At 36.4% G+C, this 15,981-nt stretch overlaps 1 protein-coding gene across 1 annotated transcript in view; it reads left to right on the forward strand.

The window, feature by feature from the left end:
- Positions 1–15,981, forward strand: part of LOC130245362 (voltage-dependent calcium channel subunit alpha-2/delta-1) — a 220,288-nt gene that overhangs the window by 146,988 nt on the left and 57,319 nt on the right. Inside the window, 1 exon segment of the mRNA XM_056478029.1 lies at positions 15,052–15,123. Coding sequence (XP_056334004.1) covers positions 15,052–15,123 — 72 coding nt within the window.

Raw genomic sequence — 15,981 nt, forward strand, 5'->3', positions numbered from 1 at the left:
ATTTCAAAGGGGTTTATTCTTTCTTTTTTTACTTTTGCTTTCTTTCTTTTTCTTTTTCTTTTTCTTTTTCTTCTTACTTTTTCTTCTTTCTTTCCTTTTCTTTTTTTTCTTTCTTTTTCTTCTTTATTTAGTTTTTTTTCTTTCTATTTCTTTCTTTCTTTCTTTCTTTCTTTCTTTCTTTCTTTCTTTCTTTCTTTCTTTCTTTCTTTCTTTCTTTCTTTTTCTTTGTCTTTTTCTTCTTTCTTTTGTTTTTTTCTTTTTCTTTTTTCTTTTTCTTTCTTTCTTTTTCTTCTTTCTATTGTTTTTCTTTCTTCTTTTTCTTCATTCTCTTTCTTTCTTTCTCTTTTATTTTTCTTTTTTCTTTCTTTTTTCTTCTTTCTTTCTTCTTTTTCTTTCTTTTTTCTTCTTTCTTTCTACTTTTTCTTTTTTCTTTCTTTTTTTCACTTTCACTTTTTCCTTTTTTGTTTTTTTCTTTTTCTTTCTTTCTCTTTTTCTTTTTTTCTTCTTTCTTCATTTTTCTTTCTTTCTTTCTTTCTTTCTTTCTTTCTTTCTTTCTCTTTTTCTTTTTTTCTTTCTTTCTTTCTTAGTAACTTTACTTTAAAAAGTAAACCCGTTACCTTAAAAGTGACAAGTTTAGTTTACTTTAAAAGTCAATAAACTTGTTGTAACTTAGAACCGTTAAGTTGACTTAACTGTTTATGATCTCATAATTTATCTACGTAATAATTTGACACAATGTTTACTCACTTTTTTCAACTAATAAAAAAATAGCTTTTAGTCAAACCTCCTTGTTAAACCTCCTTGTCTTTCACATGTTTGGTGCAGTTTCATATTTCTGATTTTCAACATAATTGAATTTTGATGTACTGCATTTTCCAAACCATTTTATTAGCCTTTCTTTGTTTTCCATTCATGTGCTACAGTTAATAACACATTTGTCTGTCGAATGAAACAAACAGGAACCTTAAGCATCTGTGAGTGATTCGGCTCATATCATTATTAACAAGTGTGTCTGACCTCATATGTAAAGCTGCAGGTTTAGAATGTATGAACATGCATTTGTGGCGCGTAAACAGGCGCTCATATAGCTTTTTCCTTGGATTCAAGCGCGCAGCCTTGTTCCTGAGTGAATTTTGCACATAACCTCTGCAAATCGCCCCAAGTAATACTCGTGCTTCTGGCAGCCGACCCGCATATATGTTTCTCAATGCAACTCCACCACGCTTTTTCATTTCAGTCTGTTCGCAGTCCCTTTGATTTCGGTATTTCACCACACACATGGTCTGTAATTCATCTTTAAACAAAGAATGCACAGGAGAAAAGAGATCACGCGGTTGAGTGGGGGTCATAGTTTATCCTTGGTCTGGTTGGTAAAAGCACTGTCCATCTTGTAGTCTCAGACAACTCCAGCGGACCATGACAATTTGGCAAGTTAAGGAGGTAAAATGCGTTAAATATATTGCGTCTGGTTAAGCTTAGATTGAAAATCGTTTAGACGTTCTTTGATTTAAGCGTAGAATGCAATTCCAAAAAGTTAGTCACATAAAAGACTTGACAATAAGATGATTTAATGGCCAGTGAGAAATCTAAGATTTGTTGTAAACACTTTTCATTTAATTTAATTTAATGTGTATTTAAGCACAGACAAACACAGCCACAGCTAATTATACACTACCTGACAAAAATCTTGTTGCCTAAGATTCATAAAATGCAGCAACCATCACTTTAATTCAATTCAATTCAATTCATCTTTATTTCTACAGCGCTTTTACAATGTAGATTGTGTCAAAGCAGCTTTACATAGAAGATCATAGTAAATTGAAACAGCGTAGTTCAGTTTTCAGAGTTTAAGTTCAGTTCAGTAATGCACTCCAGTCTGAAAATAATGCACACCTGTGATGTAACAGCTCTGCTTTACCACATCACCACCTTCTACAAAAAATGCTTGTATGTGTGTGTGTGTGTGTGTAATTTGTATATAAATTATATATTGTATATAAAATTACACACATTTGAGAAAATATCAATTTAAATTGACATTTAAAATATTAATTATATATATTGTATTTTATGTATGTGTGTGTCGATATGTTTTATATATATATTTAAGACTCAAAAATGTCAAGTTTTAGGAACAACAAATAATAACTTGAATTCTAGTTGATCATCTGGTATCAGAAGTGGCTTATGAAAGGCAAAGGCCTCTAGATTACGCTTATTTTACCACAATAAAATATGATCATGCCTTGATTTTTAATTATTTAATTAGGACAGTAAGGTCTGACTTTGCTTAGACAAAAGTCTTGTCACTTAACAGAAATAATGTACAGTATAGAATATAAAGTAATGGTGCAGTGGTAAAATAATTAATATTGTGTATGACTCCCATGAGCTTGGAGGACTGCATCCATACATCTCTGCAATGACTCAAATAACTTATTAATAAAGTCATCTGGAATTGCAAAGAAAGCATTCTTGCAGGACTCCCAGAGTTCATCAAGATTCTTTGGATTCATCTTCAATGCCTCCTCCTTCATCTTACCCCAGACATGCTTAATAATGTTCATGTCTGGTGACTAGGCTGGCCAATCCTGGAGCACCTTGACCTTTTTTGCTTTCAGGAAGTTTGATGTGGAGGCTGCAGTATGAGAAGCAGCGCTATCCTGCTGAAGAGTTTGCCCTCTCCTGTGGTTTGTACTGTAACGGGGAGCACAAATGTCTTGATAGCTCAGGCTGTTGATGTTGCCATCCACTCTGCAGATCTCTCGCACACCCCTATATTAAATATAACCCCAAACCATGATTTTTCCTTCACCAAACTTGACAGATTTATGTGAGAATCTTGGATCCATGTGGGTCCCAATTGATCTTCTGCAGTATTTGTGATGATTGGGATGCAGTTCAACAGATGATTCATCTGAAAAATCTACCTTCTGCCACTTTCCCAAATGATCAACTAGAAGTCAAGTTATTATTTGTTGCTCTTACAACTAGGATCGATGACAAGACTTTTATCAGGTAGTGTGCTGTACAAATAAATACCAGGAAAATCAATAAAGTCAAAAGGAAAATTTAACATGAGGTTTAAAATCCGTAAATCGTTTTGAATGATTTATGATATTTAGTGATAATTAGGCTTTTAGAGTGTTGTTGAAATTACAGGTTTGACATCGCACAAATCAGTAATATCGTGTATAGTGCAATATTGTAAATAGTGCATAGATACTGATGCTTTCCAAAAAAAGAGAGAAAAGCTGGGTTAATAGTTAGATTAAATTATGAATATTTTACATGTATGAATCAGTCAAAGACTCTACCCATATGTCCAGTGTTCATATCAGATTTTGTTTGTAACTTTATATTATATATAAGTAAAATATCTATTTTGATGTTCCAAATAACCTTTAGTGAGTTCAGATGCAAAAACCTCTTTTTAGGAAAAGAGGAAATTTTCTCCTAGAATAAACATTTTTGTCTGCCTCTAATATTTTTGTTCAATTATTTCACTTTAAAGGAGATGCAAAGAACCTATTTTTGCCATAAAAGTGGATTTACTGAACATACACACAAGAGCTTGCGAAAAATGATTATTTTAGAAGAAAATTAAGATGCTCTTTAAAGTTTTTGCATCTGAACTCTTCAAATATGTGTGAAACACATTAATGAAAACGTTAATTTGCTGTGTTATAATGGGTTTTACAAAATATTCAATTCATTTCTAATTATGAGAAATGTTAGCATTGTAAAGCTACAAAAGTAATTCTTCAAAATTGTAGTATAATTCCATAACAATACATGTTATGTAAAAAATTATGTCTAATCCAATCTTTGCATTGACATGTAAATCACTCTCGCTTCATCCGCGTCTGCTCACTGCACAGGCTGCAAAACAATTCCCCCCATTCATGTAATGTTTGGTTTGTGAGAGAGCAGGTGAGATGTTATTTTTAGAGAGACACTCAAATAAATCATGTGCGCTGTGTATGCAAAGTATAAATATAATTAATAAATATAATTTGGTTTGGAATTTTGCAGGATTGCAAAATTTTTTTTTACTTATTGTTGATTTTTGCGTTGGATTCAATGACTGTAGAATCACGAAAAACTAGGGGGTCTGATTAGGGTTGAAACTAAACTGTGCAGAGCTGCGGCCTTCCAAGAGTTTGACACCGGTGTGTCAGATGCAGGGGTAAATAGCCAAAGAATACACTGCATGAGTCAAAATAATAGATTTTTCTTCTTATTTATCTGTTTATTATTTTTTGCCAAACAACATTAAATTATTAAGCATATATCATATTCAATTAAGATATTTTGTGAATTTCCTTGCATTAATGTATCAAAACTCAGTTTTTGATAATGTACATTGTTGAGGACTTAATTTGGACAGCATTAAACTTATTTCTGTATTTTGATTCATTTGAAACTTCAGATTCTGTGTTTTCAAATAGTTTAATTTCAGCCAAATATCGTCCTGTCTAAAAAAAAAAAGTGCTCATCAATGGAAAGATTATTTATTCACCTTCCAAATAATGCTTAAATCTCACTTTCCAAAAATGGACACTTTGGCGTGTTTTTACGGTGCAGGGTCACAAATATGGAAAGCAAATATGAAGAAAAAACAACTTTGCTGTTGCATCGGAATGTGTAACTTTGAGAGGTTTCTTCACACTTTCTGCTATCTCTGCCTGAGGACGTCTTGGGGCAAGTGCTGAAACATGTCAATGTTATTACCAAAACTCAGGGTCAAAGAAATACGACGTTTGCTGTACGATCTCCATAAAAATAACAAAGCTCCAGGTCCAATATATGGAGAGGATTAACTTCAGCCAGTCGAAATCAAACATGCAGAACACATTTCCGTCCTTGGCGTCAGCAGGAGCGAATGTTATGACATATTTCCATCTTGCCTCAAAGTTCCATCCTCCAGCTTTTGGATTAAAAGAAAAGACGTGAAGGTTTCTTCCCCTCCTCTTTACCGTAACAAACTTGTAACACAACTGGAAGACAATGCATTTTAATGAGCTCGACTATATTGTTAAAGGCATGAAAATACATGTGCAATGACAAACATTATTGCTCCCAGCGGACTCCAAATGCGGAGCAGGCTGCGCGATCTGGACGGTTTTACTTTATTTTAGCTCGCCGGCTCTGATCACATCTGAAGGTTTGATCTCTCAAGGACAGATGCTGAGATGCGATCCGGTATCAAGCGGGCTGATTGAGAGAGACACATAGGCATGGATTGAATCTCTGAACCGTGGATGCCGTACTTAACCCTGAGCAGCGCTGATATGCAAACACAAGCCCTTAAACCATGGGGTGCCAGATCTACTGGAAACAGTTCAAAGTGCTCCACCAGTTTCCAGCCGTGCAAAACACATGACTGAATTTGTCGGCTGAAGTTAAGAGAAAGGAACCACTTTCGGGGCGTCTTTCAAGGAGACTTTGAACACTGCAGGAAAGGCTAATTTGATTTTGACAGTGCTGAAATTGAACAAACGCTCATAGTATGTCAGCCATATGTCGTCCTCTTACCAGAGAGCCGAATAACGGTTCAAACAGTAGGAAGGCCTACACGACGGGAATCGATTTATAGTGTGCGCTTTTATTTCCTTCAAATGGTCTCATCTATGATGGATCGCCGTGTTTTACAATAACAGCACTGTTAACAAGTGTCTCTTTCAGTCCTGGCTATTTGAGTCTTAAGTCTTTTTTTGGCACCCATAAATAACTCCCTTTCTGTTTGTCACTGAAATCCTCTTCATATTTCTTATTAGAACAGGATTCAGAGCCGTCGCCGCAGGCTAAGTAAAAAGCTTGCTCTTACGTTCCCTGAGGTGAGACCATCAAACTGTGGTTGATCATAGAATTAATAGTGATTAGTCAATAGTGAGAGTCAAATAGTGATAAATGGCTTATTTAAAGGGATAGTTCACCCACAAATGTACATTTGTAGCTAATTTACTCACCATCCGGCCATCCACAGGGTTCCCAAGCTTCTTGAAAGTATTTGAATTTCAGACACATGGATTCAAGGCCTGAAAAGGACTTAAAAGCAAAGATAGGTCTTTGAAAGTGCTTAAATTAAATTTGAAGTGATTTTTCTTTTGGTGTTATTTCAACAAGTGTCATGCTGCTGTTAAAAACAGAATGAAAAAAAAAGATTTGCTGCATATTCTTTTGAGTTGTCCTGTTTTGTCTGATGTTTGAAAATATACAGTATACAGTTGAAGTCAGAATTATTGGCCCCCCTTAATTATTACCCCCAGTTTATTTTTTTCTCCAATTTCTGTTTACCGGAGAGAAGATTTTGTCAACACATTTCTGAACATAATAGTTTTAATAATTCATTCCTATTAACTGATTTATTTTATCTTTGCCATGATGACAGTAAATAATATTTGACTAGATATTTTTCAAGATACTTCTATACAGCTTAAAGTGACATTTAATGGATTAACTTGGTTAACTAGGCAGGTTGGGTTAATCAGGTAAGTTATTGTATAATGATGGTTTGTTCTGTGGACTATCGAAAAAAAATATATAGCTTAAAGGGGCTAATAATTTTGACCTTAAAATGGTTTTTGAAAAATTGAAAACTGCTTTTATTCTAGCTGAAATAAAACACATAAGACTTTCTGCAGAAGAAAAAATATTATCAGACATACAGTGAAAATTTGAGTATTAATAGTTTTGAATTCAACAACAATATGGTCTACATTTTTTTAAAATGACACATTCAAAAATCATCACTCATTGTTAAAGTAACTATTAAGTGTAAGCCAGATGTTAAGTACAGTTAGGATTTTGGGCACTACGTATGCTGGTGTTGTGAATTACAAAGGTGCTTGATTTGAAGTTAATGATGCTTTAAAAAGTCCTCGAATCAGCTGTTTATGAAAGAGTTGGAAACCTGCATCCAAGATGTAGGTGACTTTTTCTTCTGTAGAACATAAAGAAGATTTTGAACTTAAATCATAGTCTTTGGTGATTCATAAAATGCAGAAATCGTCACTTTAGGACTCAAAAACATACAGATGAATCAAAATTGATTCCTGTGGCTTGCTGAGGCTGTGGATTAAAAGTCATAATATTGTAAATAAAGTTCTAATTCTTGCACAGATTGATCATTTGATTTCAAAAGATCTCAACTCAGCTAACAGGAAACGTTCTCAGAACGTAACATTCCCTATAAGTTTTGTAAAGTTAGCATGTAACATTATTAAAATAATGTTCTTGTAATGTTGATATAAAATCTTTCTTAGAACAACAATCTTAGGCCTTCTTAAGGATGTGAGATGTTATTGATTAATTATTAATGATTATTGATGAATCTCATAATTTTGATAGAAAACATTCTTAGAGCATTAATTTAATATGAATGGAAGGTACTAATGTTTAAAAAACACTATGAGAACATTAATATAGCATGACATGTTTTAAATAATATTATTATAGGCACAAATAGTGGTAGTACATTGTTTAAAACTGGACATTTAGAATGTAATCTAATGTAATGTGTATTTACACCCAAAGCGCTTTACGGTCATGAGAGGGTTCTCCACACCAACACTAGTGTACAGCATCCTCTTGGATGATGCGACGGCAGCCACAGGACAACAGCACCAGTGCGCTCACCACACACCAGCTATTAGTAGAGTAGAGAGACAGTTATAGAGCCAATTGAGTAGATGAGGATGATTGGGAGGCCATGATCTGTAAGGGCCGATGGGGGGAATTTGGCCAGGACACCCACCGAGATTCACCCCTACTCTTAACGAGAATTCCCATGGGATTTTTAATGACCACAGAGAGTCAGGACCTCAGTTTAATGTCTCATCTGAAAGACAGCGTTCACTTGAATGTTCTAAGAATGTTTCAAAATAACGTTATATAACTTAATGTGTACGTTAAGGAGACCTATTTACAACCTAAAATTGATTTCTGGGAATGTATCTTAAGGAGCCACCCATATTCATTTTTTCTTTTGCCTATATTTATATGATTTAAATTTTATGAATCATCAAGAACAATCAAGATTTCAGCTAAAAATCATCTTTAATGATCTGAAGTAAAAAGTAAACTGGCCTGAGTAGAGAGCAGATTGACATTTTTGGGTGAACTGTACCTTTATCTCCTATACGCCATTTTAAAAGTGAAATCGCGGCTGCGGTGGGAAGAAACGTGGAAGTATCGCCTGGAGTCACACATTGTGTACCTGGTTATATATCTTATCAGTGTAGAGAAAAGGTGACAAATTTATCATTTCACTGCTTTCCGAGTGACCCGAAGGTTCGTTCTGAATAGATAATGAAAAAAAAAAGGGGTGTCGGACCTCATTTTCAGCTAATTTAAGGGAAATGGCACTAGTTAGCTAACGTTTTCTTTCCCAAACACACGTTTTAGATGCCATTTATTAAACAAAAAAAAGTTAATGAACTGATTCTTTCACTATATTAGACCTGTCACTATACTTAAATTCGGTACCGGAAAAAAAAAGTCAATTTCCCGCTAACATTTAACCACCGTTGTGCTTGTTCTTAAACAGCGCTGATTTACCATAGTGTTCACCGGTGCTCAACAGAAATGACTGTGATTGGCCGTGAAGGTCATCAGTTCACTGCACTTCACCGATGTTTACCGAATGCAAACACAGACGAGCAATCAACTGATCTTCGTGGCTTTAAAATGCTCCAGTGTCCCTGTATTTGTGTTTGCACTCAGTGTAGAGTGGTGAACTGATGACCTTCATGGCCAATCAAAGTCTCTGTTGAGCACTGGTGAATACTATGGCAAATCAGCGATGCTTAAGAACGTGCTCAGTTGTGCTTAAATGTTAGCAGGGAACTGACGGGTTTTATTTTTTACTTTTCAGTACCAAAATTAAGTATTGTGACAAGTCTAATATAGTTAGAGTATAGTATCATTTAGTTTGATGCCTAATATGCTTAAATTAAACTTAACTGAATGATATTAAAGTGATGTTTACACCACATCTGCATTTTGAAATTGCAGCAACAGCTTCTTTGTAGTCCACAGCATGTTGTTGCAATGTTTGCAGTGCTTGTCCTATACTTGCGGGTTTCTTCCCACTGCAGCCTCACTTTCGTTTGGTAAAATAGCAGCAGTGAAATAAGCAAACAGCAGTAGAGTGGTTTCTACAGTATGTCTACCTAACCACCTAACCTAATCATAGAGGTCTTGTAGTCTAAATATGCCATTACTGAGCTTGATGTAGTTCCAGAACCCAATATCAACATTTTCAATATTGTACATTTGCGATTCATCAGCGTATGTCAGAGTATATGTCTGTTCATGCACATATATACTAAATGATGATCCTCCACTGTAGCTCTTGGGAAAAAAACAAACAAACAAAAAAAACTGCTTGTTAGTTACGCAAGTTGAGCAGCCAATGGGAGACGCCAGTACAGTACACCAACAACCCATAGGTACCAGCATCCAGAACACAGCATATGCTTATGATCAGTCAGGCTAGTGTGTTCAGCGTGTAATAGTTATCAGGAGTGCTAGCATGCCGTTGTCTGATGTTTGTTTGTGTCTACAGAGTGAGAGTCTGTTGAGATATTTCCTGTCTGGCGGATCAGGAAAGATAATGCTTTTTATTTGTTCCAACCGTTCCCAGATATACTGGATATTTCAGTCTGCCGTAGCACGTTCGGCTCTCGCATCCAATGCGGACCTCAACCCGTTTGTATTCATGTCATATGCTTGTAATCTTAAAGGATTCAGTAATGATTTCTTCATACGGCAGGTCTGTGTTCTCACTTGACCTCCATTTGTGATGCGAACAACAAAAAAAGATGATTTACCGTCGAAGTGAAAACACACCAGTGAAAACTGAGGAGGAGAAAAGGGAAAATATCTGCTGAAATGGTACATTGGCTGTCCCACAGTGGTGTTGTGGGGGAATTTACTGCCTGACATGTTTCGTCAAGTTATTGATGATGTTTATTCATACAGTGTTTGAGTTTTATTAATTATAAATCACCCAGTGTTCAATTTTAATATTAGTAATGTATGCAAATTAATGCTTAATAAAATAATAATAATTTGCATATTAAAAAAGACTATAAAAATGTTTTCAGTTATCAACTAGGGAAGTATTGTAACTGAAACACTCTTTGTGTGTTTGTGTGTGTGTGTTTTCAGGCAGTGTACAGTAATTTAATAATTGTAGATCATCCAGTGTTCAATTTTTGTGCTAGACGTTTATGCAAATTTGTGCAGAATGGAATAATTGGCTTATATTTGGGCAATATGGGTGATCTGTGTAATATATAGGCAATATGTAGGGTCCTGGGGGTGACATAGGGTTTGTTGGGGATATGTGAGCGATATAGACAAAATGAGGGATATGTGGGCAATATGAGTAATATGTGGGTAAATTGTGAGGTTCTGGGGCATCGAATGGGTAATTTGGGGGAAATGGGTAATCTGGGCAATATGGGTATATGTGGGTGGTATATGGGTGATTTAAGGGTGTTTTGTGGGCAATATGGATGATATGTGGGGGACATATTAGCATATGTGTGATATGCGTGATGATATTTGGGCAATATGGGTGATATGGGGGTGATTTATGGGCAACAGGTGGGGTTCTTGGGGTCATATGGGTTAATAGGGTTGATATGTGGGCAATGTGGATGATTTGTGGGCATTATGGGTGATATGTGCATGGGCAATATATGGTTGATATATGGATGACGTGAAGTCTTGGTGATATATGGGTGTTTTGAGGCCAATGTGAGTAATATGTGGACTATATTGGCATATAGATAATATGTGTGGCAATATGTGGGCAATATGGGTGACGTGGGTGATTTATGGGCAACAGGTGGGTTCCTCTGGGTCCTATATGGGTTGATATGGTTGAAATGGGCAAAATGTGTGATATGTGGGTGATTTGTGGGCATTATGGGTGATATGTGGGTGATATATGGGTGATATGTAGAGTCTTGGTGATATGTGGTGTGTTTGTGGGCAATATGTGGATTGTGTGTGTGTGTGTGTGTGTGTGTGTGTGTGTGTGTGTGTGTGTGTGTGTGTGTGTGTGTGTTCTGTATATTTGGGCAATATGGGTGATATGCGTAATATATAGGCAATATGTGGGGTCTTGGGGGTGACATAGGGTTTCTATGTTGGGCATATGTTAGCAATATGGACAATATGAGGGATATGTGGGTAATATGTGGGCAATATTAGTGATATGTGGGCAATATTAGTGATATGTGGGTAAAATGTGAGCATATGATATCAAGTATTTGTGCTGGACAATACAACAGTTATACTCTTGTAAATGAATATAATTTGTACATTTCTTATTTGTTTATGTGTCCGTCATATCGTCACTGCATGCTTAGCCCATTTGAAATAAAATAAAAATACAATATTGCCATTTGTTTAATATTATGATAATACAGTTTTAATCATATGCCTGTAATGACCAAAGATTAACCAAATGGTTATTTTTAGACTGGTGCCAGTATATTCTCAGGGCTTGCGGTCAGTAGCTGTGTGCATGAGCTGTTTTTAATGAGCCATTTTTTTTCAGCGTGCGCTCTGTATCTCTGTCTTGAAGACTGTAATGAATGTGATAACAGGGTTTAGTCAGCGTGACTCTCAGTGCTGTGCTATTATTATAACGTTCAGCATAAATAGCAACACTGGCGTAACATGATTATACCATAATTAAAAATCTGAGCAATATCTGATATGTGGGTGATATGGAACAATATACGGCAATATTGAAAAAAATGGGGGTGAAATTGGTTGATACATTAGTGATATGTTGGTGGTATGTGAGCAATAGGTGGGTGATTTGGGGGAATATGTGGGTAATTAAGATGATGTGGTTAATATGTGGGCACTTTATAGAGTCCTAGGGGCAATGTGGTAGTGATATGTGGGCGACATGGGAAATGTGATTGATATGTGAGTGGTATATGGGTGATATGTGGGCTAAGGGCTGATATGTGGCCTAAATGTGGGCCATATGGGTGATATGGGAGTTGTATGTGGGCAATGTGTGAGGTTCTGAGGGTGATTGGTGATGTGTGAAAAACCCATGATATGTGGGTGATATGTTGGTAAAATGGGGGATACACAGTATGATATGGGGGCAATAAATGGGTAATATGGGTGATGTGTGGGCAATGTGGTTAATATATGGGCAATATAGGTAATATGTGGGCAATGTATGAAGTCCTAGGGGCAATATGGGTGTGATATGAGGGCAATATGGGAAATGTGAATAATATGGACTGTATATGGGTGATATTTGGGCAATACGGCTGATATGTGACTTAAATGTGGGCCATATGGGAGTTATATGTAAGCAATGTGAGGTTTTGGGGGTGATATGTTGGTTATATGGGTGATACACAGTATGATATGTGGGCAATAAATGGGTGATGTGTGGGCAATGTGGGTAATATATGAGCGATATATGGGCAATATTGTTGATAAGCGACATGTGGGAAATATGTTTGGGTGATATATGTTCAATATGGGTTATATGTGGCTGATACGTGGGCAATATGGGTGAATTGTGGGGGGTGATATATGGGTGATATGTGGCTTATATTTGAGCAATATTGGTGATGTGTAATATATAGATAATATGTGGGGTCCTTGGGGCGACATGGGGTTTCTATGTTGGGCATATGTGAGCAATATGGGCAACACGAGTGATATGAAGGTGATATGAGGGCAATATGGGTATATGTGTGTGGTATATGGGTGATTTGAGGGTGTTTTGTGGGCAGTATGAGTAATATGCAGGGGATATAGGCAATTGGGTAATATGTGTGGCATTATGTGGGCTATATGGGTGATATGTTGGCAATATGTGGGTTATATGGGTGATATATGGACAACAGGTGGGGTCCTCTGGGTCATACTGTATATGGGTTTATAGGGTTGATATGTGGGCAATATGGATGATATGTGGAGTCTTGGTAAAATGGGGATGATTTGTGGGTGTTTTGTGGACAATGCGGGTGATTTGTGGACTATATATTGGCATTTGGGTGATATGTGTGGTGATATGTGGGCAATATGGGTGACATGGGTAATTTTTGGGCAACAGGTGGAGTCCTCGGGGTCATATGGGTTGATAGGGTTGATATGTGTGTGATTTGTGGCCATTATGGGTGATATGTGGGTGATTTGTGGCCATTATGGGTGATATGTGGGTGATTTGTGGCCATTATGGGTGATATGTGGGCAATATATGGTTGATATATGGGATATTTGTGGAGTCTTGGTGATATGTGGTTTATTTGTGGGCATTTTGTGGACAATATGGGTGATATGTAGATTATATATGGGCATATGGGTGATATGTGTGGCAATATGTGGGCAATATAGGTGACGTGGGTAATCTATGAGCTACAGGTAGGGTCCCAGGGGTTATATAAGGGTTGATAGGGTTGACGTGGGCAATATGGGTGATATGCGGGTGATTTGTGGGCATTGTGTGTAATATGTTGAGTCTTGGTGATATGTGGTTGATTTGTGAGTGTTTTGTGGGCAATGTGGGTGAAATGTGAACTATTTATTGGCATTTGGGTGATATGTGAGGCAATATTGTTGACGTGGGCAACAGGTAGGCTCCTCGGGGTCATATATGGGTTGATAGGGTTGATATGTGGGCTGTATATAGATGATTTGTGGGCAATATGGGTGAAATGTGAGCTATTTATGATTGATATATAGGTGAAATGTGGAGTCTTGGTAATATGTAGTTGATTTGTGGGTGTTTTGTGGGCAATGTGGGTGATATGTGGATTATATATGGGCATATGTGTGATCTGTGTGGTGATATGTGGGCAATATGGGTGACGTGGGAAATTTAAGGGATACAGGTGGGGTCCTCGGGGTCATATATGGGTTAATAGCATTGATATGTGGGCAATATGGGTGATATGTGGATGATTTGTGGGCATTATGGGTGATATGTGGAGTTTTGGGGATATGTGGTTGAATTGTGGGCAATATGTGGAGTCTTGGGGTCGATATGTTGGTAATATGAGGACAATATGTTGACGATTTGTGGGCTCCTAAGGGCCGCAGTGGAGGGTCGACCTTGACGCTCTGAAAATGCTGAAATCTTTCCTCAGCTCTGTCTGTCTCTCATTATATCCTGCTTTCATATTCAGTCCTGCTTTTTTGATGGTTTCCCTTGCATGTATCTGTCTCTCAGTTTCTTTCTTTCTTTCTTCAATGAACAGTTTTTTTTGTCTCTTCTGTCATTCATTGATGTTGATGCTCATCCTCATCTCCGACTGTGTTCTCCTCATTTTGCATGTAAGAGTGGACTGCCTCATTTCACCTCACAACATCTCTCACATCATAGATTTGATGTATGTGCCAGTGCTGTTAATGTGTGCTTGAGCAATATGACACATGAACAAAATCATCCACTTCCAAGAGCAAACTATTCTTTTCTTTTTTTTTCCTGGACTTTACACAAACAGAAAGTATTACCACATAAACTGGAACGAGAGAGGATTTTGTTAAGCAATCCAGATTTTAATATCTACAGTACATGAGTCCCTCTCAAAAAACATGAATTATAAAAAGGAAAATGTTATGAATTATATTTGCGAAATTGTAAGAATTGTATAATTCTTATTGTAAAACTTTATTTCAAAGGTACAGAAATTAGTGTTAGTGTTCAGAAACACAAGCTTCTCCTTACATTTCTCTGCATTTCTAAACCATTCCAAAAATGTGAATGTTTATGCAAGGGGGACACAAAGGAGATTAAATGTAAATAAAATACAGACTTTTTTCCATAAGAGGATTGAGCTTAATTTATTTTTTTCCTTCTCTCTGTAGAAGAGCATATTAATCAGATTTATGCCTCCATAAATGAACTTTTTAAACACTGTGGATTTCTGTAGCTCAACAGAAACTTTGACCATGATGTATTGTAGACCTGGAGCACATTAACCCTCAACCCAAAGCTGAACGTAAACTACAGAGAGTGAAATGTTAACATTGTTTGGTTCTCTTCTTTAGAACCCCAAATTCCAGGAACCCGTTACACTGGATTTTCTGGATGCAGAGCTGGAAAATGATATTAAAGTCCAGGTATGGCACAACACACACACATAAACACACACACAATGGCACGATCGCATGTTTTTGACTGCATTGCTATATCAGTTAAGACATTTAAGTAAACACTTCCAGAATGGTGTTTCAGGACAATATGTGAACATTTGTGATGAAGAACACTAATATATACTCAAATACACCCATTTTGCTGCTTGTTCAAACTACTTATTTAAAATGAACTGAAACAACACAATTCTTAGGTTTTTGGGGGACAACTTAATTATTTTATGTTCAATCCACTTAAATTTGGAAAAAAAAGTTAAGTTAACTTAATTTGTTTTTGGGACAACATGAAGGAATTGTGTGGAGTACAGTGAAGAGTATTAGATGTCTGAATAACTTTAGGAAAACATTGCAACATATAAAAATAAATGAAACACTGATTTGCTCATGGGATGCATAAATAGCATAGATAGTGGTGATTTAGGTTAGTAGCTGACATAATGCCTGACCACACAAGACACAGAGCATTTTTTGCACAAAAAGAAATGTGCATTAGGGTGAAATAAGTTGCTATTTAATCAAGGAGAAATGTATGAATTCTTTAACAAAAAACAGGTGCCCAAATGAAGGAGGACCACTGTCCTGCAGAGTTTATTGCAAATCGCTCCAACATGCATTTCTGGACTTTCTACTTCAGTCTAATTAGCTTGTTTATAGAGTATGTGTATTTATTTGAGGTTAAAGCTAAACTGTTTGGGAAAGTGGTCCTTCTAGAACAGGTTTGGACACCCCTGCTTTGCGAAAAGTGCAGTGTTAGCATTATTTCTTCCCTTAAACTTTATTGGGCATTTCCTTTAGTGTCACTTTTTTACGTTTTTAAAGGGATAG

Source organism: Danio aesculapii, chromosome 18 (genome assembly GCF_903798145.1).
Source record: "Danio aesculapii chromosome 18, fDanAes4.1, whole genome shotgun sequence".
Taxonomy (NCBI): domain Eukaryota; kingdom Metazoa; phylum Chordata; class Actinopteri; order Cypriniformes; family Danionidae; genus Danio; species Danio aesculapii.